At 39.6% G+C, this 27,569-nt stretch overlaps 1 protein-coding gene across 1 annotated transcript in view; it reads left to right on the top strand.

The window, feature by feature from the left end:
- Positions 1 to 27,569, top strand: part of LOC109037398 (imaginal disc development protein B4) — a 56,539-nt gene that overhangs the window by 25,989 nt on the left and 2,981 nt on the right. Inside the window, exons 3-6 of the mRNA XM_019052034.2 lie at positions 22,186 to 22,932; positions 25,208 to 25,354; positions 25,899 to 26,077; positions 27,154 to 27,316. Of these exons, the coding sequence (XP_018907579.2) occupies positions 22,410 to 22,932; positions 25,208 to 25,354; positions 25,899 to 26,077; positions 27,154 to 27,316 (1,012 nt within the window). The 5' untranslated portion in view covers positions 22,186 to 22,409. The remainder of the gene's footprint in view (positions 1 to 22,185; positions 22,933 to 25,207; positions 25,355 to 25,898; positions 26,078 to 27,153; positions 27,317 to 27,569) is intronic.

Here is a 27,569-nt window from a genome sequence, read left to right as displayed (position 1 = left end):
ATACTGGTTAGACGGTCTCTGTCGGCGAATTAGGTTTAGACACGATGACTATTATTTTATCTCTCAATTTATTCAAGTTTTTTAATGTTATGGTTTAATGTCCAATGGAAGCTGAGTCCCAAGGGTTCAAGTACATGTATCGTTTACCAATAAACGGTCAGTAACGTGAATGTTACCCTTACGCTGTTTTCACGAAACTGTTTTTATTTATCTCCCGTTCGAGAGAAAGAAGAATAGGGGAAGGAGAGAAAGGGGAAAAAAGAAAGAGAAGAAATTCTGTAGTAACAATATCGTGTGAATACCGTGGTTCGTGAAATGTGAATGAAGAAACATGCGTCATCATAATGTTGCAGCACTACCGCCGTATTTGGCATGCATATTTTTGGAGACTTAAACGCTAGGATAGAAAAGTTGACTAGTGCATAAAATAGCGTCGCCGATCGTTACCAACTTACCACGTACCAATACCTACACCAAGAAATTTTTCTTCTTCTTTCAGTCTTTCTCTTCTTCAACCCCCATGCGACAACCCCACCCCACCCCTTCCTCGTTTGCTGTTCATACGCCCCTATTCTAGCGATACATACGGCAACCTCGAACGCCCATCTTCCCTTAAAGCGTTACATACAAAATGAACGGCCCCTAATCATGGCTTCTCCCAGCCTTTACCAGCTGCATCGTAGATCTAAGTCCATATCTGCTTCTGTGCAACATGGACTCTTTTATGCATGTTACTAAGCTATACTACCGTGCTGAGGAAAAACGCCGTATGAGCATTTAGACGCTGCCATATTTCATTCAATTAAACTCGAATTTACTCGGAAAATTGTCAATACTTTTTTCAAATTTCTCGGACAATTTTGTTCGCATTTTTACCCAAAATATCAGAAAATTTCAAGGAAAAATATGAATGACTTCTCAATACCGCATGCTTTATCTTGGTGAATTTGGCAACTCTTAAATGAACCACATTTTGCAATTTGGAACTATAAATTCTAGCCCGGTTTAAAAACAACGTATGTGCCATTAGTTTCCCTATGCACATAAGTGTCTTTCCAGGAGAGCCAGAATTTATAGTGCCAAATTGCAAAATGCAGTCCAAATGTTCATACGGCGTTCTCCGTTAGCACGGCAATATAGAAATCCTTATCCACGCACTACACACTACATCCACAGTATAGATTGTATAACGAACTGCAAGACTTCAAATCGACTGAGCGTCATAAATATGTATGTTTGAATCACAGTAATCCGTAAAAGTTCAAAATGACTTGAAACAAGTGCCTTTCAATCAGGCAGGCAGGTAGTCGGGATGCCGAACAGGTCAAGCGTAACACCCTCTTACGATTAGTTGAACCGCATAGACATACGATTTTCTGCAATTTATTATGATTGATGAGAACTGAGACAGAATTGAGAAATTTTGGATTGAAAGGAGTCGGCGGCGGGCGCGCGCTGAGCTGGTGCGGTGTGGTGTGGTGTCAGCGGAGAGGAGGAGAGGGGTTCCTTGGTGGTTAGACTGTTCCGGTTTCGATGCAAAAGGTCACGATCCCGCTCGCGCCAAAACCGAGTCTTCCTGTTGAGCCGGATTGCGATATCGATGAGCACAGGCCCGGCAAACTCTGGTCCGCGCTTTCTGCTAACCGTGACAAAAGTTCTCGAATAAAACTGATCTAGTTTGTAGATCGTATTCGATACAATAAACGGTTCATTGAAAAAAAATTCTCGGCGTTTTTACCATGGTCCGTTGGTACCTTTACCATCTCCCTTTTTTACCAATTATTGGTAATTTTACCAAGACAGACTTGTAAGCTTACCTACAAACCGGTATTTTTATTGTTTTTTCAGGAAGAATACCACTTTTATTGGTAATCAACTCCCGGTAACTTTGCCATTTTATCTCCGTAATTCTACGTAAAAATATTGGCGTTTTTACCAAGGTCCAGTAAAATTACCGAGAAAGTTCAATAATTTTACCGAGATTTCTCGGTAAAATTACCAATTCCATAAATGGTAATTTTACCTAGAAAAAACTGGGATCAAATAGAATCCTGAATTCTTGGTAATTTTACCCTTTTCTTAGTAAATACACCGGGATTTTTTTTTTTTCAGTGAAGTTCTCGAATAAAAGTGATCTATTTTGTAGATCGTATTCGATACATTAAACGGTTTTTTGTGATAGATTATTGATTCGTATGAGTACTAATTGGCCAAGAGCAGTGAAACTGCTACGAAATTTCTCATTTCCAGCTTTTCTGGCTAATATCCTAAAATTTTGGTTTGAGGTTATGTTCTATTGTTTTGAACCAGACGATACATCGAACCACTATCGAATACGATCCATTGGAATTGAACGAACACAATTCGCATTTAAAAGAACGAAGACTGAGCGAGTCATACTGAAACGGAAAGAATCAGAGCAGTATTTAGAATTGTTGTTGGCTTTTTTTCTTTTCTCTCCTCTTTTTCAGATTTAGATTTCTAAATCCAAATTCAGCCCTTCATCTCTAATAAAAAAGATACATGGTAAAGGGAAAAAGAAAGAAAATTATCTAGATTCTAGGGACTGCGAGTTAACTAATTAGTGAAAAAATTCAAGTTTTCTTTCACAAACTCTGTATCAAGTCTCGACTCCATATCGAGTGTAAAATTTAATTTTAAGTATCGTCATCCTCCCTCAGATTATTCTCTTACGCGCCAAATATAGCCATTTTGGCTGAGGGCGCAAAAAGCATAACTGCTTTAAATTGGAAAAGACAATTCCTTCATTATGAGCAGCATACTCAAACCCGATCGTGTACACAAATCATCGGTCGAAGGTATCCTCAGTTTTCCCAATTTTTCACTTTTTCCCGCGTCAATTATTCGTAGTATAACGACAACAATTACCTTAAATAGCAAGATTTTTGTTTTTTAATATAAGTGTAAAATCTGTCAGGGACCAAATCCTATCACAAAGTCCTAGTATTTATATCTCTGTGTGTCATATTCTTCGGCTCCTTCTGCGGTTCCCTCCGTTTTTATAGAGGAGAAAGGTCCGAAAGTAAAAAGTTCAAAGCTTTCAACCTAAGTCATTGGTAATTTATGAAAATATAGTCTTTCTCCCTTTAAGATAGGAATCAAACAAGAAAATGAAAGCATAAATCAATATCTATTCCCAGCATCGAGGAGCAGAGGCTTCTAGAAACCATTAAAATTAGCCCCCGAAGCGATTACATTCTATCTCCGACTGTCGAATAATGTTTATTAGTGGCAGCCATGCACTATTATTTCAATTACTCAGATGGAACCAATAATTGTTAAGTGATTATTTTGTTTTCATCCTGTGTGGTTTATCATGCATAACGAACGTATCGGTTCTTCGGCAAGGTCATGCAAGGTTGAACATTGTCCCAATTTCCAGCTCGTTTCTCGCTCACTGTGTGGCGATCGACTTCGGTGTGCCTGTGCAGGGAGTTCGCGATCTGTTCTTCGCCCGCGGCCCCTGTGAGGCAATAGTTCATGCGCCGCGCCACTGGTGCCAATTCATTTTCGGTTGACCACCAGTCCGTGTTGCCAAAGGGTAACTTCAGTACTTGTTCTGCAAACTCACTGGATATGCAGAGCTTTGTAATAAGGAAGATACAAACGAAGATTTTTCCCCTTCATCTTTCGAAAAGTGGAAAAAAGAAAAGGGGTCTCTTCAGAGGCATTACCTACACTTAGAGACGAACAGAACATCCTCTGGTATCCCAGCACAGACGATCACTTTTACTTTCGGGAATTCAAAGTTTTCTTGTAGGTACCTAACAACACTTAGTTTACCTTCTTGTTAGTGTTGAACTACGTTTTGAGTAAATTGTTCAACAGATGGGGAACCAAAACCGGTGTTTTTTAACAATTTGAGAAAATTGCTCAGCACGTTGCTTAACAACCGAGAGGGAAAGATTCCTGCGGGCTGATTATTGACATTAATAGACAAAGCGATAGACAAAGATGGCAAAAGGCAAATGGAGCGATCCTTTTGGTTGAAACGCGTGGTTTTTAAAGACCTGCGGGCTTATTATTGAAATTGATAGACAAAGCAATAGACAAAGAAGGCAAAACGGATATGGAGGAATCTTACTGGTAGAAGCGGGTGGTTGCAATGGACGGAGGACGTACGTAATAGAGTAACTAACGGCAGATCACGAGAGAACCGATAGTTATAGTCCATCATTTACCTCTTTATTCTATAAGAACCACCCATTTCAACCAATAGGATCGCTCTATACTCCTTATGTCTTCTTTACCTATAGCTTTGTCTATAAATTTCAATAATCGGCCTCCACGGGGAATATAATATTTTAACTGAAGTCTCTCATGCGTTACCGTTAGTTAGTCTATAGTCGTTCTTAACTCTTTTGTCCATTGCAACCACCCGCCTCAACCAATAGGATCGCACAACATCCCCTTGGTCCCCTATGCTCACTGGTTTGTCCATCAGTTTCATTGATCAGCTCGTAGGAGTTGAGTGGTGGATCCCCGAAGATAGTAAAAGTTTTCACTCGATGTCAGGAGGCTGGTGGATGGTCTTCGTAAGTCTTTAGGTACTGAAAAACTTTCATCATGGGCGGTGTAATTTCAAATTTCTATTCTCAATAAAAAATTGTTGAGAGGGTGTTTTGAGTGTTTTCTGTGAGAGGATAATAAAAACACTCATAGCCTTTTGTCTTCTATCAAGCCACGCATTCAGTAGCGTGACTTATAGATTTACCCAACAATCAAACATGCTTATTATGTCGCTCAATAGCCTTACAAAACGGTTACCTATCTGCGAGGTTGAGTGAAGTAGTCTCACAATTTGAAGAGTCCACCCATGAAACGCAAGTAGAAGGTCTATTTTGCCTCTGAAGAAATCACATCTGCTCGCAAAACGCGGTTTTGTTTTTATTTGTTTATGATTGTCTAATCATATAAAGCCATGAAGCAGGTGATGAGCGCAACCTTCAGAACTCGCCCGCGAATGGAAGCCGTCTTGTTTGTGTGCGTACATAATAGCTTTTATAGTCTGATTCCACCGGGAGAATCGAAAGAGAATTAACCTTGCGTGTTAAAAAGGATAAATACTGTTGTTGACTTCTGTAAAATGGGAAGAAGCCTTTGAAAAGATAATCAAAACCTGAAAAAGTTAATCAATTCCACTCAACCATGAAAAAGAGGGAAAAATTGAGGGATTTAAGCTATATCATAAATCATGAGTTCTATTTTTTCGAAGAAATTTTCGAATCACTCTGACCGCACCCATGTTTTCTGTAGACGCAGGTTAAAGTTTACATTAACCTATGCTGTAAAAAAAAAAATTCGCACTTTACATCCTTGAAAAAAGGTCAGGAAAAATTCAATGAGTTGTTTGATTAAAAACTTGGAAAAGTTTGAAAAAAGTCAGGAGATAATAGAATGCAACGAAACTTGTCATGGGGAAAATAGAGTTGTTGCTGTTCAAATACTCATTGAAGATTCCAAGACCTGCCTACTTTCCTCGTTGTAATTACCTAGGTAACATTGCTTCCAATACCGGTGAGAACGGTGCGATATTACGGGAGCCGAAATAACTGTTCCAATAAAAGTATCATATAGTAACTACGAAAGTAAGTGGGAAATTAATACTGCAAAGTAGTGGGACCCAGAACACATATGAACTTTTAACACACGAATGATTTTTATCTGTGTTTCTCTGTGGTACACCTTACTTGTCACGGGCATAAATTGGACCGCGTTTAACAGAAAGGAACCAAGCCACATCAGCTGTTGCCTAATTTAAGTGGGCAAATATTTTTTTACGCGAGAACATCTGTGCAGATTCCTTTGAAAATTTTAAGGAATTTGCTTCGTTCCATGGAGATAATTCACCGACGTTTGCAGTAAAATCCGCACAGCCGTTTTCATGTATAAAATTAAACTACCCTAGTAAATTTGGCAATAGCTGATGTGGATTGATGCCTCTCTGTTTAAATCGGTCCAATTGTGGGTCCCGTGCTTTACTTAATTATGTTACCACATATATCCCCAAAAAATGTCATTCTCAATACATCAAAGTTAAAAAGAAAGATAAAAAAAAGAAACTTAAAAATGTGGTCCGAACTGTATGTAACAAGATGGTTAACTATTGCTCGGTCCACTCTGTTTTGCAAGGAAAATGGAACTAACTGGAACTTTCTGGCCTTGTTTTTTCCGCAAAATAGTGCGGATATCGCACTATTTTCCATCTTATCGCATTTAAGTATAAAACATTAGCATAATAAAAGTTATTAAAATGATCTTTTTATGCCGGTTATGGCGTCTACGTGGCAACGTGCTCTGAGCCTGCGTCGCAAAAGCAAAGCCGTAATCGCGCTAGGGTCTGCACTGCAGGAAAGGCAAGTAGGTGAAGGGGAATTAAGCCGGTCCAGTCCCGTGGGCTGAGGGCCGTGCTGCCCTGCTTAGGAAAAACGCCGTATGAACGATCGAGAGTTGCCAAATTCCCCCGAATAAAACATGTATTTTTGAGGAAAATTATGGATATTTTCCGCTGAAACATAAGGACATTTTGGATCAAGTTGCGAACAAAATTGTCTGAAAAATTTGAAGAAAAATATGCATAACTTTCCCAATAAATTTGTTCTAAATTGAAGGAGATATGACAACGTCCGCAGGCTCATACGGCGTTCTTCTTTAGCACGGTAGCGTGGCACAGGGCACAGGGCGGTTAGGGCAGTTGGGAGTCGGCACACTTTCCATCTTGAGCCTCTTTACAAGCAGTTTCATTTACGGGCTTAGCATCGTTTATGCAACAGGCGACGCATCATTTCAGCCTAAAGAAAGAATTATTCTCACGAAACAGTTTGATACCCCTCTCCCTCCCCCTCACTCTGTTCCCCTTTGTATTTTTATGTACCTGGATTTTTATGCACACCTGCATAAGAAATGAATGGTTTGAGCCTCTCTGCGATCCACAGCAAAAACGCCGTAACTCCAACAGTGGCGTGGCGCACTCTGCGATATATCGATTGTTATTCCATTTAAAGCTACGGAAAAGGATCGATAAACAGGGTGTTCGCAGCGGACACCTTAATAATCGATTCTTTACCATAGATTAAATGGCAGAACAATCGATACATCGCAATTCACGCCACGCCACTGAACTCCAATACTTCGCGTTTTTTTTTCCGCACGTACTGTTCTATTACGAGAAAACCTGATATTTATGATGTTTCATTTTGTAGATTTGAATTCTCAGTGGTTTGCCATACAGTTATTTTAGAACGAAGAAGGATGAAGGTCGTCGGTTTTTCGGTAATATTACATTTTTTCGATAAAAAGCTGAGAAAATCTAGAATGGAGATGAAGCGTATATGACAAGTACAAGTATGAGGGCAATGTGACAAGCAGGGCCGGATTTACCTACTTGCCGCCCATGATGGGCCGCCTGTATTTTGCCGCCCCTTTCTCATTCGTTTTGAAACATCAATAAAAACCATCAAGTGAACGTGCCAGCGGGGGTGGGGTGCATGAGACGCGTTTATTTGTGTTGAACACATTTTTTGGGAAAGCCCTGTCAACACTACTAGCAAAAGTTCACGGAACTTAGCGCGAAAGTTAAGTCTCGTAAACCTATCTCTGCGTGGACAAGGCCTTCCATTCATAAGAAATGAACGAAAAAATTATGAAGGAACAAACATAAATGTGGTTTAATGATTTTAACTTCCGCCGCCGCGCCGCGCAGACCGCACCGTGTTTGAAGCAATGCGTGAAGTATTCCGGCAGTTTTGTAGGCGCTATGAGTTTCACGCCGACGACCGCTGCTGAACGCACTGTGTTTGACGCAATGCGTGAAGTATTCACGCAGTCTTGTAGGCGCTATCCGTTTCACGCTGACCGCAGTGACCGCACTGTGTTTGATGCAATGCGTGAAGTATTCGTGCAGTCTTGCAGGAATGTAGGCGCTAATATGTGTTACATGCCGACCGCCGCGCTGAGGGCTTCTCCTTCTCATCTCAAGTCCTCGTCATCATTTCTCTCTCAGTCGCGCCGTTCCTGGCCAAATTGCGTGTTTGGTCTCTCTCTTAACTCGATTAATTAAAGGTGCTGTCTCTTGTATCACCGAAAGACGACAAAATTAGAAATTACTATACTCTCAGGAAATGAAAGATTTTGTTTGCAATTTTTACTATCGAGTATTTACGAAAATACAGTAGTCTCAACATTTTTCAACTTTCCACATTGAAAAGCGAGAGCAAGATCAATTTTTTTTTTATCCCGGGATCGAAATTCTTTGATTCAATCCGTGTTGCCTCCTGTAGAAATCAGTAGAGACGCTTAGTAACCAAAATTGCATTGTGCCTATTATGTCAGAACGACTTCTTTATTCTTAAAGAGCGGAGATCTCAAGAGGAAATTCGTAGAAGTCCTTGCTTCAAGTCGCGCGAGCTTGAACTCATTATCCGGTGAATGTATCTTAACATTACAGCATTTTATATTTATAGTCCATAGATTTCAAGAGAAAATTCGTGGAAGTCTTTGGCTTAACTCGCCCAGGATGCATAACCCGATTTAACACTGCGGCATTTCCAAAAATTAAATCACTTTAAACGTAGGGAATTCATGTCTACAGGATACACAATCTGCGGACCTCGCTTGACATTTAAAGAGTGGAAGTGCAAAATACTTGACACAAAGCCATTAACAACAGAGGAATAAAAGTGCAAAACAAGGTAGCGCCGGCCGTGACAGTAAGATGTTGTTACGATTGTCCCACTATGTCTATTACATTTATAGGGTATCCCGAGGTATCGGGTATCCTGGTAGGTAGCGTGGAAATAAAAATTCTTATCATAAAATTAAGACCAAAAGTTAAAGAAAGTTTCTCAATCAGAAGTCAGTAAAGCGAAGGCATTTTGGTCTTTTTGCAGAGAGAAACACTATATTCAATCCGTAATGGCTGTAATGGCTGTAATGACTTATCAAGTTTTGAATTTCCACTCATGTTTCGATGGTTTAACAGCTAGTTTTCCGGCATGAAATCCTCTCATCTAGAGCTCTTGAGCTGGAAGAGTAAACAATTTTAGTCGCTTACGACTGACGATGACGCTCCAACCTTCGTTTGCATGACTGGCCAGGGTAGATCTCACCAGTCATCAGACTCGGACGCAAGTCAATAAATCGAGTGCTTCGGCCATACTACAGCATACAGGGTGATTCAAAAGTCCCGCACCACCAACACTAAGCGTCACTTGTAACTTTTGAACAGGTTTTTGAGTGCTCCGAGGTCAAAGAAAACGACCTTTGGCACTCCCTGAAAGTCCAAGATGATCAGAACCTAAAAGGGCAAGAACCCTGTTGGGATTTGCAGAAATTATGGATCACACTGTATAGCTCGCAGTATCGCGCGCTGAGTAACCTAGTTTATGGCGATGACTCGAGAACTGAGCGCACACAGAGACGAAGAGCGAACAACCTGGCTTCGACGTTTGATGGCTTGGTCGCTCCAGCGTTCGAGATCGCGATGACCTTGAGAGGATCGCGAATCCATTAAGAGCTTCGCGGATCTAATGTATTGAACTTTCGTCAGGTGTCACCGGGAGATCCGTGGGCGCAGACTTACAATTGGACGTATTTCTGTCAAACGGAACTATGTGCATTATGACGTGAACCCTGTTGTGCATGTATTCTTATGGGTCTCAAGGCTCATGTCTTTATACGCATAGTTCCGTTTGAAAGAAATACGTCCAATTGTGTTCTCATCCTGGATATTGTTCTTGACCTTGATGAACTGCATACTTAGATACGTAGGTACCAATTAAAAGTCGAGTTTATTTTTCTAAAGGAGAGGGGTAGTGAAAAAGGCACTTGCCTATGGGCTGCAATCTGGGTGTGGAGTTCGATCCTGAAATCGAATTACGTCCGTATAATTTTTATTCAACATTTGTGTACGCACCGCTTATATCGTCTCAGTGAGACATTTTGTCCTCTGAGACACTGGATTGAAGTCGGAAAATAGTTACTCCGTGTTGCGCTTGGTTATTTTTGTCTCTATTTCTATCGAGTTTTGATTGAATGGCCTTGGATCATTTCAACGATTTTGCGTTAGAGATTGACCTTTGCCCACAAACATACAGGCTACTACGAGACAAGATGAGTCTCCAAAATTTTTGAAACTATACCCAGTAATCCCCATAAAAGATCGGCTTTTAAACTGTATGAGTTCGACCAGTCATATATACCTTTTTTTGTTCAATGTCTATAAGCACACTTCGGTAACTTTATTTTGATTTATCCTATATTAATGTTTTAAGCTCAGATTCTTAGATACCCATGACTCACAAGGAAGTTCGGATTTTTGCGAGAAGTAATGGTCTAGACGTTGTTGGAGAAATGAGCAATTATGCGAGCACAGGCTCACCTTGACTGGCAATAAGTGACGTCATCTCAAGTAACAAGACCGTAAACTAAGAGGTGACCTCTAAACCCTTGCGGATCTTTGAATGGGTTGGTTCTTTATTTGACGCTTTCATAAGTGTCCGGCATTATTTATGAAGATGTTGGGCACCAAGGGATAATTTATCGACAAAATGTGCAATGAGAGTTAAAATGGACCTCTTCACTCTATTGTCTTTGATTGAACTTTACGGACCCCGCACCCTAATAAACATATCGATGGGTTACGTCGAAAATGCGTATCTCTATTGCAACATCAAAAAATGTATATGAATTATTAGTTATTTTTTTCATTTACATAAAAGGAAACAAACAAAATCTCGCCTTAAAATCTTTTGAAAATATATCTCAATGAGTGGAAAGACCTACCAGAAAAAATCCAGAAGAATTAATCGGGTCTCCATTACAAAAGAGGAAAAAAAACATAAGTAGAGGCTTAAAACGTAGCGCCCAGTGATAGGTATTTCTTTCGACATCAGCCATCAATATTGATAATGTCAATTAAACGAATAACTCATTCAATAATATTTTGTTTACGTTTTTGATATTCTACGTCTGAGACATGAAATGCTCAGCTTCAGTACTGCCGTACTAAGGAAGAACGCCCTATGAAAATTCGAGAATTGCCAAATTTCCTTCGATAAAATGTTCGTCTCTGAGGAAAGTTATGAATATTTTTCCTTGAAATTTTCAAGAACTTCAGGTGAAATTGCGAAAAACATTATCTAAAAAATTGGGAGGAAAATATTTATAAGTTCATCAAGAAATTTTTGTTTAAGAAATGGATATTTGGCAACGCCTGAAGGCTCATACGGCGTTTTCCCTCAGCACGGCAGAATAACTACATTGCACAGATCCGCAAGACATTGCTCCAATGAAAAACTTCGTTTGTAGTTTCACAAAGCTCTGGCTATATTGTTTGGCATTTCCCCCTCCAAATTACGTTTCGAGACCTCAGTTAATTTCGCTTAATTGAGTTAATCCCGCAACCCGACTACTTCCTCCTTTTACTTATAAATACAGTACAGCAAGGTCGTAATAAGGTTAAGACGGTTTGCATTCTGCAAGTTGTCATGTGCGCACAATTCAAAATCTGTGGCACTGATATGACTCGCCAGACTGCCTTTGAATAAAAGGCCTTTGGATCCGTCAATACTCAATGGCCCCCACTATGTAAAAAGTAGGAGACAAACTATGTTGGATATATTTTTCAGAGAACAAGTTCTGCTGATCAGAATATACGATGTAATATGGTTTTGATGTGAGCCAGTTGCCTTTTTTACCCTGGCGTTTAAGTCTCTGAATTATCACTGGGACTGCATATTGTGATACAAAATTATAGTTGTTCGGAAAAAAAGAAGAAAGAACGATAGTATTGAAAAATAAGCTTATTTACTTCATACATGAACATGTTAATCAAGATATTTTGTTGATCTGAGGTTTTTTCTCAACGCCTCCAAAGAATATTATTTACGTGATAAAAACCTTAAAAAAATTATCGTAGATTTCATAGAATAATGGTTTTTTGTTCTCGAGACCTTAAAAAAATATGGCATTAAGAATTTTAGATGAGAAAAAAAGAGAGAAGAGAGAGGAGAAGAGAGAGAAGCTATAAAAGAAAAGACAAATCGTCAATGGGTTTGAGTTTCATTTTTTAGTGAGGAGAAAAAGAAATAATGTTTCTCCCTGAATTGTCAGGAAAATCTGAATACCGGCGAGGTATTCCACTTAGACCAAGAAAATGCTGCGGAAAAAATGTTTTTACTCCCATACACATTATATAAAATTGAGAAACCAAATTATAATTGTTTTTAGTTATCCGTTTATATCTTTAATTTATTGATCATATCTGACATAGTTAATAATTGAAATCGTTAATTCACAAAATATTAATGGTAGAGCAAATTGAATTGGACTTATAAGCCGCCCTGAGTACACTACTGTTAAAAGATTGTTCAATGTTCGGAATGTGACTCGCACACACCTCATTTTCTAAGTGCGGTAATGTTCAATTCTACCGTCGAAAGTCAAAAACACTCTTGCTTATCTTCGTGTCTTCCGGTTGACACTGGCAAAGCACAACAACCAAAGTGAAAGTGTTCTCAATTCGTTTTTCATCCGTTCCCGACCCTATTGTTTTTCCTTAAGTTCTAGACTTGTTGCTGTAATATCGTCGTGCTGTCTCTCCTCTTTCCGTCATCCGCCTCTTATCTCTCCATTTTTTCACGCCAGAGTCATCAAGTTTTTACGTAATTACTCTTGGTGTGGGCTTTGGAAGACAAGCAAGATTCCACCGATATCTGTCTCATAGGCGCCGAAGAGCTCTCTGGGCCTACTTTTTTCCAATATATTTTTTTTGTTTGCTATCGTTTGCTCTGTGTCTCGGCGTGTTATTCTGAAATTCCGTTGCGCGCACTCTCGTCAGGCTCTTCGACAAACTGATTGGAGAGTAGGAAGCTAATACGCTAATTAATTATAATAAGTCATCTCGATGTAGTTTCTGATTCGTCTCAAATCTTTCAAACGGAAATACATTCGTCATTGCAATGTAATTCCTGGTGAGGCGTATTTTAATTAACATTGGGATGTTAATTAAAATTTAGTTATTTCATTGTTTAACGTTCATTCCGTCCAAATGGCCTTCAAAAATTGAAATAGGCAACATACGCGGCTTTGGAGCAGTAATAGTTGATTGCAGCAGTGCGACTATATTCACTCGTTTCAAACATGCCATTACCTGACTGACATTTGACATTACTACACTGTTTTGCGCTCATTCTGACCAAACGCCTTCAAAAGTTAAAGTAGGCAATTTCAGCGGATTTAGAGCAGTAATAGTTGCTTGCAGTAATGTGGCCAGGCTCGTAGATTTATTTCAAGTACAGCATTTGCAAACTAATATTACTTTACTTTACAGTGTTTCGTGCATGTTTTCCGCTTGTTGGCTAATTGTTTCCTGTAATACTTGCTAAAATAGAAAATATCATCAAGTAAAGAAAAAAGTAGTTTTACGTTATATCACGTTACTTTCCGTCCCAGACACCGACAAAAATCGTTTTAATTGTTGATACCGTCCCCACGAATAAGATATCTAATACGATCCACAGAAAATTTAGCAACTATTACTGCTGTTTTAAGAAAGAACGCTGTATAAGCCTTCAGACGTTGCCAAATTTCCTAAGATAAGATATGAGTTTTCCAGGAAACCTGTGCATATTTTATTTCAATATCTCAAAGAATTTTACTCGATATCAGGTCTAAATTTTCGGAAAATTTTAATTATCAATATTCATAACTCTCCTCCAAAATAAACATTTTATCGGAGGAAATTTGGCAACTCTCAAATTTTCATACGGCGTTTATCCTTAACAAAGCAGATTTCTAGATCGCTGTTAGTGTCAGCCATGCATCTGGTTACGTTTACCAGTTATATGATAAACTATCAGATTTAGTGCGGGTTGCTAGATTTCCCGAGTTAGAAATCCAGTACAACCACTATCATTCTTTTTTACCAAAGTTTCCTTGTAAGCGCCACAACGTAAAAGTTTCTCAGAGCTGGTCAGGTCCAGCCAGGGTGGCATGTAACGGAAGACAGAAATGAAAGGTTGGAAATTTCATTGAAATATTTCATGAAATTTCACGAGGCTGTGAAATATTTCATATTTTTCAGGGGCTAGAGTATGCAACACGCACGCAAACACACAAAAATAGCAGAAAATCCCAATTTTTAAATTTTGCAAAGCATGAAAAGGAACCGCTACTTTTCAATGTCTTTCATAAATTTTTGAAATTTCATAAAATATTACACGTGAAATTTCAAGATTTTATTTTTCATGAAATTTTACCATCCTGGGTCCACCGCAGTCTCTTTTTCGTGTTTTTTTTAACAATTGGCGAAGAATGTCTGCCGCGACCCCGCTCTGCTCTCTGCGGAGAATCAGCGGACCTCCGCATGCTCACTGGTCCGTTTCAAATCCCTCGCGTCGAGTCGCGGCGGGCGTAAGCGGACAGGCGAACGTCATGTGACGTCACGTAAACGAAGAGGCGGGTTCGGGTACATCTGGAGCCGCGTCCGTCGAGCTGGTGTCAAGGAGGTCAGCTGATCTTGCCAAAGCAGAACTCAAGCTGAACCGAGCTCAGCTCACTCGACTTCGGTGCCGTGCTACGAAAAAACATTCTATGAATATGTGTACGTCGCCAAATCTCCACTAGAGATGTCTTCAGCAGGGCGTCTATCAGCAGGATTATCCCGATTTTCCCGATTCCATCAGAATTTAAGGTCAATCAGGATTTAACCGCGATATCATCAGGATTTGAGGAAGAATCGGTCGTAAAATCAGGATTTGAGAAAAGTCGGACGTCCGATCGGATTTTTTTATGCTTTCGCATACAATATGCAGAAATTTTAATATTTCTCCGCAAAAAATCAGGATTTGTAAAAATTATGAAATAAGGATTTAGCAGTCAGAAATCAGGAAAAATCAGGATTTCATCGAGATTTCCCAAAATGAGAAAAAACTAGACACCATGGACAGGTAAGTTGACCATTGTTTACTTTTGGTTTGCAAGCATTTTCGCGTCACTACTATCCACATGAAAACATCTGACTCGCAGCTGCAACAACACAAGCTTAGATGAGCTTTTTTTTTATACTTTTAAACCTTGTAACACTTTAATTTTTAGCCACTCACAATCACAACTACATAAAAGTCGCGAATCATAACTGATGAGTAGTTTTTTTACGGTACAATCATGAGACGGATGTTTTCAAGGTGGATAGTAGCGAATGCCGTTTTGTGCGGAGGCACATATTCGTCGTCATATTCGTCATATTCGTCGTCAGCCCTTGCAAACCGAGAGTAAACAATGGTCAACTTATCTGACGACACCTCTAATATGATACAATTTTCCCGGATACTTGTCGTTTTAATTCCCGTGAAGTAATTCAGGTCATTATACCAGTGATATTCCTGGTACCTGTAAAAATATTAAGGAAAAATATTCTGAATTTTTTCCGAAAATTAATGTATTATCGGGGGAATCTGGCAACTTTTGAAGGTTCGTCCGACGTTTATTCTTAGGACGGCAGAGTTCAGGTCAAAATAATACCGTCAACCACCGTCACCGTCATGTCAGTGTAGCGAGGCGTGACGAGGCGTATTCTGTCGTGGTAAGGAAGAACGCCGTATGAACATTCGAGAGTTGCCAAATTTCCCTCGATAAAACATGTATTTTTGACGACATTCATACAAATTTTCCTTTAAAATTTTAAGATGTTTTAGATTAAATTGCGCACTAAATTGGCTGAAATTTTTGGACACAAATATTCACAATTTTCCTAGTAAATTCCATTTTTATCGAAGGAAACTTGGCAACGTCTGAAGGCTCATACGGCGTTCTTCCTGAATACGGTAGTATTATGAACGTACATTATCATCGTCGTCATGTTCACGCGACGTGTTCATATGACGTCACGAGGAAAATATCGTTTACAACCTGCATCCTCTTGATCGGGTGGAGCATATTTTGCGCGTTTCAAAGGCACCCTCCACTAGTCACTCTACGAATAATATCATACGAGGGCAGTCACTGCAGGGGAACTTTTCTAATGCATTGATTTTCCCCCAAAAATCTACGTTGAATCTACAATTTAAGGAAGAGCATGATTATTAATCTTATTTCGTCATTTTTCAGTCTCAAAGTCTCATCCCTAAATTTTGGATACTAACTGTGACTGAATAGGAATTGCTTGGAACATGTGATAAATCTATAAATAAATCACAAAATCACGAGAATAATTGAATGAACAGCGTTTGAATAAAATTTTATCAGCTTACGGAGGTACCGAAACTGACACAAATAAAATCAAATGGGAAGGGTAAACTACTGTAGAACCGGGCCTACCACCTTGCATCCTATCATTCTTCCACGTTCGATTTTGTCCTCAGTTTAATTAGCAACAACAATCGTTGAAAAGCAAACTTCCAGCCCACTTTTGTTATTCCACTTGAAAGAGCGTTGGCTCCAAGGCTAACATCAGCGGTGTGGCGTCATTTGCGATATATCGGTTACCTGTAGGAAAGTATCGATAAACAGGGTGTTCGCAACGCACACCTTTATAATCGATCTTTTACCATAGCTTCAAATGGGGAATTGAGAATCGAAACAACTGGCTTTACCATGCGGTGGATGTTGATAGTTCATGTTTTTATTGTTACATCAAAACGGCCGCGTGACAATAACTTTTCAGGCGGATCGGTTGCACAGGTGTTAAAACGCAGCATGAAAGAATTGCAAGTGCTCCAATAAGGAAGACGACGACAACGTCACACTCTTGCTCAAATCAGACCTGGGAAGTCCGCCGTATGAACCTTCAGGCGTTGCCAAATCTCCTTTCATAAAACGCGAATTTCCTGGTAAACTTATGCTCATTTTCCTCCCGCAATTTTTCAGATAAAATTGTTCGCGATCTCACCTAAAGATTCTGAAAATTCAAAGGAAAACTAATCATAACTTTCCTCAAAAATAATCATTTTTATCGAAGTGAATTTGACAACTCTCGAATGCTCATACGGCGTTCTTCCTTAGCACGGCAGAAGTGAGAGCAAGAGGTTTTGCTTTGTGTATCTCCTTCCCTTTGTCCCATATCGAACGAGTTGAGTTGACGTATTATCGGCAGTTGACGTTCCGAGCGACTGGTCGTCTCCGAAGTCACTTTTACTTTTGCGCCGCGACGGTTACGGGATCCAAGCTCCACGTCATAAGTGCATGACGTTAACGCATAGCGTCAACGACGCGCCTAGTTACGCATTGATGAACTGTCGCGGCTGCGCTGACCATGTGACCTCTTTTAGCCCACTCGTGGGCAGTTGCTGTAATTCGTATGAAGAAGCTGAGAACGCTGTTTTATCGTGTACTCCCCCTGCGGGCTGGTTATTGAAATCGATAGACAAAGCTAAAGACGAAAATGATATAAGGAGTATGGAGCGATCCTATTGGTTGAAATGTGTGGTCCCTATAGACTAAGGGAGAAAATGATGGACTAACTGATATGCTCCGAAAATTGAGCTTGATTCGGAGGATAGGCACCGACAAAAATTTGAAGTTGATCATTTTGACAAGAACTGAATTAATAATTTTAAATTATAGCCACGCCCAACTGCAATCAACGATAACCTTTTAATTCTGTGAATATGTTTCTAGAACCTGTCTATGAGTGAGCTGCTGAGCAGCATCCTCTTACATATCATTTATTCAGTAATTCAGTAGTATGTTTCTTCAAACACAGAGATAGTTTTTCGTCGAGTTCTTATTTTTTCTGACGCTTGAGTTTCTTTGAACAGATGAAAGTCTTATGCAACCACTAAATCCCCACAATTTAGTACCTGTCACGAATGTCACCGTATTGATAAAAAAAATTGAGTTCCGGATGCCATGGGGATTAAAATAAGCTTCGGAAAGAATTTAGAGATTTCCATACTTTTCTCTATTTTTCAGTCCTAATTAATTCAAATCGCTGTTATTGTGGTTTATTCTACATTTTATAAACTGTCCTACGGTACCACGTTATACTTTATCCCTGAGTCAGTAAATTTTCCGTCAGTACCTAATTCAACTCTAAAACAGCGCGGAGTCTTAATATTGTGGCACAAATATAATAAGTGTAACTACAGCGCATTAAATTCTTCCATTAGCCTTATCCTCCCGAAAGAAGAGATACTGCAGAAAAATACATTTTTCAGTGTACAAAGACACGGAATCGATGGGATTCATTTCGTCACAGGATTTGAAGACAGTCAAAGCATTTTTACACCGATTATGAGAGTTAATAAATAAACCTGGGGGCGGATAACTTGTGGTATGAAGTAATTACATATATCTTGAGGGGAGTTGCAGGAAATGGTGAATCGACTTTAGTGTGGGTGTGTCCCTTCGAGCATTTCCTTCGAGGAACACCCTTTTCGAACAGTGAAGGAAGTGGGGTTAAGGGACAAGGAGATGATCCTAATCGATCGAGTATCAAAAGAATATAATTGAATTAATCGATGCCATAAAGGTGGCTTCGTTTTCTTACGGAGTGACTTAAGCGTGCAGTTTGCGCCGGTATCGCATGACATGCGACTTAAGGGGGCGAAGGCCAAAGGCGTCTCCGGTGCCGGTCTTTGTCCCGTGCCGAGGTTTCATTTTCCACCCCGCATAAATTTATTGCTGAATGATTATTAGTTTACGTTATGAACCGAACCATTACTTACGGAAGTACGACTCCTTCGGCAGCGTTGCCATTCGACGCAATTGTCACCGTATCACTTGCTGCCTACTTTAAAGGGCATGCACGCATGCACGCAGATCATCATTCATTTTTCATACGTGATATAATTCTATCACGTCACATAATTGTGGAAAAGTAAAGCTGGAACGATGGGGTGGGCAAAGAAAAACCACTTACAGTTTTACCTCCATTGCTTAGACCCTCTTTAAACGATTTTAGCTGCTACCCCTGATTTCAGCTAAAATGACGTGGAGAATTTGCACGCAAATTTTTTATTGCTTCAGCTGAAGCTGCCTAAAGAGCTAATTTTGCAGTATTTTTTATAATTTTTTCGGCCATGGGAAATAGTATTAAAATAGATTTAAAAGTGAGAAAATACGCCACATAGTGACGTCATCTGGCGGCATTTCCCATTTAAACGCATGTATTTTAGCAGATTAGATCATTTTGTAATATTTCCTCGAATAATTGTTCAATTTATGAACCAAGGGTATCCTCGTGTTCAGCTCACCTGGTAGCGTCCATTCAAACACAGAGTTCATCAAATTTCAGACACCTGCAAATTCTCCTTTGCTAGACGTCAACAGCGTAGAAGCCTAAGTTCAAAAACAAAAGCCTGGATACTGTTGATATTGATCTCATCTGATACTGGCTATAATATTTGATTGAGAGTAAGCGAACCCACAGTCTTGGAAGCATGATATATAAAACAATTGAGTATATTGACTCGTCAATCATACTAGGACGATAGCTTAACATTTGAATTTTTTAAATTTGAAGGATGATATTTGGTGAATGGCTAGCCGACTCCAAAAATGTTCTCGTGGCATATAAAAGCAAGGAGACCGTATTTCAGTGTTTCCTGAAGTGTCTTTAATTGAGGAGACGTCTGTTATGATTTACGCCGTTGTAAACCTGAGGATTGGCCACCTAACTGCTGATGGATCAGTTGAATCTCGAGAAAATTTGAAATCGTTTTAAATTTCAACGTTATCCGCCTCAAACTGCCACAAACTGTATATTTTTCATCAAAAGACGTGGTACACGAAACATCGTCCTCGTGGTCATTATTTTTCAAAATGTAGTTATCACATTTCAAGTCATGGCGGCCTTGCTAAATTTTAGAAGGTCCAAGATAAGTCTAACTCTTTGATTCCGAAGCGGCAACATTGGCCATCAGACAAACGGCTTTCAATGGCACTGACACCGGGAAATAACTGCAGAATGGGCTTCATTCATGAGAACTTGTATGTGACAGCCAAGTCAGTGCTTAAGCACACGTTCGATCACAGCCATCAGATGGTGAGGTATATTTTCCACTTTCAGAATTGGATTGAGCGTCAGTGAAAAGAAGTTTCCGTGAAATCTTACATCGTGGCGCGGAATAGGATCGGCAAAGACACTCGTGGATGAGTTGCGCATGCGCACTCAGAGGTGGGCGTAGACAACGGTGCGGTCTTGAGCGTTCCATGACCCCTGATGGCAGACAGCGGCCGAAGGAAGGGCAAGTAGGAAGAATAGAAGAAGAAAAGAGCGGCAGTTATTTCTTGATGTCATGAATGGACGTCAGCGCATAGCTCACCGGTGTATGACATAATGGATAACGCCGACTGTCATCTTCGGAAGAGATAATCTACACCGTGTCCTCGTGTGTTCCCGTCAGGCATCGGCGATTCAACCAGTAATATGTGAGGGGTCACGTACTAAAATCTAATTTGACTTAAACTATGATTTACGCGATGTAGTTACAGAATCGAATGCGTGCAACGTGGAGCGAACTCTACCAACAGGCAGATGTATCAACTCGGTTCGAAAACTAATGACAGCGAGGGACTAGAGAATTGCCTTCAATTTTAAATGCTGGGCAAAAAGTCATACGCTAATGCACGAAGAATTGGACGTATTTCTATCAAACAGAACTATGTGCAGGTGAGAAATATGGGGCGCGCTCTAGAAAGCTGCAAAAGGAACAATATGAAAAGGGCGTGATTTCTTTTGAAGAATTGGAAAAGCGGGATTTTAAATTTAGCGAACAGAGGTATGTGCCAACTGAATGCGGATTATGTGAGCCGTGGGCATGGCACGAGAGGTTTGTGGACAGGGCTCATGAGTTTATGACCTCCATCCATCTCCGGTGACGTCACTGGCGCTTTATTATTATGATTCACTCTTACGGCGAGAGAACGGACGAGCACACCCCATATTTCTCACCTGTACATAATCTGTTTGACAGAAGTACGTCCAAATACAGGCCCACGGGTCGCTCGTTAAATCGTTATCGAATGATCCTGATCGATAAATCCCTATCTCAGTAATGCTTTTTATCGATCATGGTCATTCGATATCGATTGTTGAATCGTTGTCGAATAATCCTGATCGATAAATCCCTATCTTAGCAATGCTTTTTATCGATCATGGCCATTCAATAACGATTCAACTATCGAGTCGCTGCTCAGGTTTTCTCTTCGACAGTTTGTCGAAGACAAGTATCGCCGCGAGAAATTAATCAGAAACTCCAAACGCGTTTTGACCACGTTCGCTTTCAAGCAAGTAGATATTGAAGTGTGATTCGCATGTTAATATGGTGTCCTAGCACTCTTTAAAGGAAACTAAGAGAGTTGTCTTGGTGAGTCTCAGACAACAATAGATTCGGATAAATATGGGATTAACACGTAAAGAGCATGTACAGAATATAAATTCTAATGTGAGTTAGATACTTTAATAAGCCACTACGATAGGTTTCATTTCTTTTTCTTATTTATAACTTTTGAGCTTTACAAATTGTACCAATAGTAAATCATACTAGTTTTGCCACTAAATATAAGCTCAGAAGTCTTAAAAAATAGATTGAGATTCAATATTTGACTTTGTCATCAGTTCAGACCATTTCCAGTCAATTTGTACCTAATTTTGGGGAGTTCGCATATAGAATCACCTGAATAATCATCGAAATCACAATGATTATGATCACAAGATTGCACGACGTAAAATGAGGAGACCATAATCTTCTCTGCAAATGTTGAATGAAATTGAACAGATAGATTCTGAGCTAGGCTGTACACAGATTTTGGGGACGCCGGACGAACGGACACACATTTTCTCAAGTATGGTTATTTTGACTCCAGGGACCCTGAAACGTCCAGAAATGATAAAATTTCAACTTTTTCCCCTCCTTGAAGGATGACAATACTTCCTCTACCCTAGGGGCGCGAGAAAGTAAAAAAGTCTCTGGGCTCTTAAAAATGTTGACAAGGGAAAATACTCATGATTCGATCGGATTTTTGCTTGAATCGAGAGGCAAGCCTCTTAATTTAAGGAAAATTCCTTTTGATTTCAGCAAAAATCCGATTGGATCAAGAGCCTTTTTTTTGCCAAATTTGTCAAGAGTCTAGACTCAAGATCCAAGAGACTTTTTTCCAGTGTAGACTTGAATAAACCAAATAAAAGCCGACTAACAGTTTCATTTTATTTCTTTGTTGCAGATCAAGAATCCAAACGTGAGCGCTGATCCGTCTCGACGAAACCGGTGCACTCCAGACATGCGGCACAAAATCACCTCCTGGAAAATGAAGTTCAAAGCATCGGACCACGTCACCGATTTCAAGAAATGATGTAGGGCCGACGACCAAGGCCCGCTTCCTTTTTTTATCATTTTTTTTTCTGGTGCCTCCTCCTCTCCGCGGAAACTTCGGGAACCTCCGTCCTGATGCTCAGCGGGAGCTGGATCAAGGAGAGTTTCCTAAATCGAAGCATCTGCAAGAAATGGGACGGGGTTGAGGGGAAGGACTCCTGCGGGGGGTACATCGGCGGGGGCGGGGACGAGGACTTGGTGTTCAAGATGCCGCCTCTGAGCACGTACAAGACGACGTCCACGTCGGCGTCCAACTCGTCGGACCGAAACTCGCACAACGACTCCAACTTCCGACTCAAGATCATGACCAACGGCTCGAGCCACAGCGGCTCGTCCCTCAGCGAGAACTTGACCCCGCGAACTTTTTTGGAGAAGTACTCGTTGCCGCGAGTCGTTCGGGTGGTGCCCCAGGAGCCGGTGGCCGACCTCCTCGGATCCAACGACCCCATCGCCCTCCTCAACGGCCACATCCTCATGTACAAACAGTACCGGAGCGGCAAGGTCGAGGCCAGGAACTTTTCCGAAACTAGACTCGGACACAAGCATCTCAATGGAAATGAATACGATTCTCTCATCGTCATACCCGATTCATTCCAAGGTAACACTCTCCTTCATCTTCTTCTTCTTCTTCTTCTTCTTCTTCTTCTTCTTCTTCTTCCTCTTCCTCTTCCTCTTCCTCTTCCTCTTCCTCTTCCTCCTCCTCTTCCTCTTCCTCTTCCTCTACCTCTTCCTCCTCTTCTTCTCCTCAGAGACAAGAACCCTCCACTGGTATCTTGGCAATGGTGGAACCTTTTACTTTCGGGACTTCAGCATTCTACTGTTGACTTACCTGCATGGTTGATGTTTAACGTGTTGGCTGTTTCGTTTTGCAAACAAGCCGAAGTTTTGGAAACTTGTTTGGCTCATGACGTCACCCAAAGCTCATCATCCACCATGTAGGTAGGTCAACAGCCGAAATAAGAGTGATGACTGTTGCTCCCTTATAATTGTTCAAAAGGAATTATTGAATTCCCGAAAGTGAAAACTTCCACCTGTCGCCGAGAGGCAGGGTCTCTTGTCTCTGCTTCTCCTCCTCTTCCTTCTTCATTTTCTTCTTCTTTATTGACCGCTTAAGACTGGTAAAGACTGAGATCGTGTGGCCTGTCCTCAGCCTAGGCGGGGACAAGAGTCACTGTAATATGATTTTTTCCCCACTTCGAAGCACCACAAATAATGAAGAACAGCGGTCATCTCAAAACAGCTCGCACTAGAAAAAGTAGTAGTCATGGGCAGGGTGGGTTGAAATTGTTCATGAAAAATAAAATCTTGAAGTTCATGTGAGATATTTCATGAATTTTTAGAAACTATAAAAAATATTGAAAAATATGACAAACGTTGAAAAATAATGAAATACATGAAAATTATTGAAAAATATGAAACTTATTGAGAAATATTTTTCGAAATTGTAATGCAAACTTAAATGAAAGGAGACTGATTTTCGTCTTTTGGTGGTTTTTAGGGCGTGTTGCATACCCAACCCTTGAAAATGTGTTTTATATTTTTCATAGCTTTTTGAAATTTCATGAAATACTTTACGGAAATTTTCAATATTTCATATTTTTCATTTCACCCGTGCAACCCTGACCATGGGTAACCTTGGGAACTTACGAAGAATTTTTGAACAGGTAAAGGAAGAGCAATCGAGCGTAACTGAAATGTTTAGTTCATATGAAATGGCTCAATAGATCACCAGAAAGGGCAAGAGTCGTAATCATAGTTGTTTCTCAAGAAGCTTCCTCCTTTGGGAAGGCTCCATGGAGTCTACATTGTCATTAAAGAAGGTTCAGACGAGCATAATATCTCAAAAATGACAAATTCGAACATTTCGAGTGCAATTCAGCATCATAACATTGGAAACAGTTCCTTGGAAAAGAATAGACATTATTTTGCCCCGAATCAGACAAAATACAACAAAAAAAAAGAAATACTGGGGACATTTTTTTTAAAATCACACCTACATTTTTTCTTTTGTAAGTATTTTGTACTTTTTGCCGATGCAAATCATTGTAAGTTCCTGCAAGGCATCATTTTCAAAGCTGCATTGTTAAATCTGACTCGAATTTCGTAAATACTTTCCATGATAATGTAAACCACGTGTGACTGCCACAACAAAAAAAGTTGCTGGAGAAACTGCTATGAATACAGATCTAAGTAGTTCAGCACAACACATGTTTCCGCATCACATTTTCACGTCAAACACCGTGATCGCCGAATTTGAATCATAAATGAGGAAAATCGCCGTATTTTATACCTCCCTCCTGCCAAAAAACCAAAATCTAATTGAATATCTCAATTTTTGAGACTCGATGTTAATCCGAGTAAAATATCAGGTCTTAAATTACTCAGTAGTATCTTCATTTTTTATTTGACAATAACCGCGCAGGGAACCCAGCACCAAGAAATAAGAATTTTTTCTCTCACCATGCTCATATTGTGTTTGAGATCCCACCTACTTTTTAATCGTAGTTACAATATTATGTTTTTTGGTAACAATTATTTTGGTCCCGTTAACAGATCAACATTGATATCACTCGGCACCGAAACATTCTATCACTGTACAACTAGGATTGCAAAAGTAGGTGGGACTTGAATGCACCAAGAGCATTGTAACATCAATTAATATTTTATTTTCCGTGATAGGTATATAGGAAAGTGATCTCTTCTCAGGGTCATTACAAATCATCCTCTTAACCTCGGTACTTTCAAAATGATGGATACTGCTTTGTAAGCAAATTTTACGCTATTGCAAATAAAATTTTAAAGCAGAACCTGTCAATGTGTAAAGCTCCATTCTTATATTGTCTTTTCATCACTTTGCAATGTATTTTTTTCAGGCTGGTTCAGTGTAGTTACCGAAAGAGGACAAGTCAAAGCAAAAGCGTACAACTCGATGAACAGGCTTGTCTCGGCACAAGTCACTTCGTTTTTGACAGTTGGCCCTGATATTATAGCGTACACTCAAAATAATCGTACTAATTCCGGTAATACTCTACTTTAAAATTGTCTATTTTAATGACTTTCACCCGTAGTTCTATCTTCGAATAACATTCAAATTATGACATACTACCTCAGAAATGAAATTACGCAGCTTTCTGAGAGAAAGAGAGGAGGAAAGTTAACAAAACTACATTTACAACTGAAAAATTAGATAACACCGCGAAAAAATTTTCGCAGGTTTTTTTTTATTTTTATCTTAGATCGTAGAAATTTTGGCTAATGCCTAATTCATCATAACTCTCTCCAAGTATCAATGCGCAAAGCCAATCCAAGCGTAAATCCTAGCCAGCAATTCTGTTCCAGCGAAGGATTCACTTATTGTCTCACTAACTGAGCAACCTCATTTTATTGAACATCATTTGAAGACATCTAAAATTTGTCATTTAAAATTGCTCGCAATTTTTTTAAAAGTCTTGAAATTAAAATCACGCAATAGATAATAAGAAGACGCAAACGTATACGATTCACCTGAATATTGACTTTAACAGCTTCAATATTCTATTCGAATTTTCTAATTTGCTCTTTTAGATGGGAGTCGGCAGCAGTACTGCAAAACTACTGTGAAAAGTGGTCAAGTCTTGAAATTGCTTGCAGTCTATCAAGATCTTGCCAATCAGTCAACCCGATCAAAACGACTATCATGGCCCCTAATCGGAAGCCGGCAGGAGACTAACCGTTATGCTCAATGTCTCTCCTCCTCAAATCAGGTATGCACTTTCATTTTCTCCTCTCAACTCTTCGGATTATAGGAAAGTAGCTTCAACACAAAGTCGAGTCACGGGCTCGAAATTATTTTTCTTACCTTCAGTGTTTGATCATGAGGCAGACTTTACTCCCTGTACGCTATATTTGTATGTGTAAAATGAAAAAAAAATGAACAGATGTTTTCTCTCTTCCTTTTTCGTTTATCTTGATAGTAGCATACTTACGCAGATTGTGAAGTTATGAGTGCATTTCAGACTTTGCCGATGCGCTCATCGTGATTTTTGAGGCATTATCTGTAGGAAACAACTCTTAGTTTTGCTCTAGCAAAAGTTTGCAACAGGCCCATTGCATTAAAGCTTATTTTGAGTTTGTAAGAAAGGAAAATCCTTTCATACGTATTTGGGCAGGGGATAGATATATTACATGCTGCACTGGAAAAGTATGCGGTTACGCGTATCAATGTTCGATCCGTATGGGTACGGTATATACTTCGGTTCGCATAATCGAGCATTCAATCTGCGAAACCAAAGTGCGGCTATACTAACTGAACTTCGGTTTATCAGACCGAATGTTCGTCATCTGAATCTAGCCGTTTTCTATAAGGATCGAACTTTAGTACATGTAACCAAACTTGTTTTCTGTGTATGCTTTGTTTTTATTTGACATATATCTGTATTTTAAATTGTCAAAAAGCATTGTATATAGTAATTTCCAACTACAAGTTATTGCAAAGTATTTAGGGAGTAAAAATTGTATAATACACCCTCAAAATTTGTATGAAAGGACTGAAGACTTATAAAATCTTTAAATTGGTGCATTCTAACGTTTTATAGACTTCAACAAGCAGTTTATGCAATTTAAAATTATCCCCCTTAAATTGTCACGCAATACAGAGTCGAACAGTTCATTTGTTAACCCGATGATTTCCCATTGAGGGCTAATCTCGATGATGCTCGTGGCAAAATACTCATCATAGGAAGAGGGGCGCCCACCTCTACAAATACATGAGATTTTATGTCAAGCTTTTATTGTCTATTTGTTTTTCATCACATTTATTTATCTTCGATTATGTTTTCAGGTTTTATACATACCCATCTCAACGCATGGCCAATTTTATGCTATAACGACGGTAGCAAACAATTCAGAGGAAAATGTTAGTAAAATTTACCAGCTTCCAAGGTTGCTGCGAACATTTCCCCTCCCAGTTCGAGTCTGCATTATCTCATCAACAAAACCTCAAGGTTTGTACCTCTACGTTTCTGTGAACTATCTATAGGCGATGATAATTAGTTTTGGCTGAAAGTATATGGTATCTCTCATTAAATTAGAATAGTAAAAATGTGCTTCCTGAGAGAACTTGATAAGAGGAGTGCGGATCACTTATATCGAATTCACCCTATTCATTATTCAAGATCAAGAAAAACTACTAGAAAATACTCTCGTTGATTTTCATGCAATGGTACCGCATCTCATGTTAAAGAATGCCTTCAATCC

Source organism: Bemisia tabaci, chromosome 5, assembly GCF_918797505.1.
Source record: "Bemisia tabaci chromosome 5, PGI_BMITA_v3".
Classification (NCBI taxonomy): domain Eukaryota; kingdom Metazoa; phylum Arthropoda; class Insecta; order Hemiptera; family Aleyrodidae; genus Bemisia; species Bemisia tabaci.
Note: the sequence above shows the minus strand (reverse complement) of the source record. Positions and strands in the feature narration are given on the sequence as shown.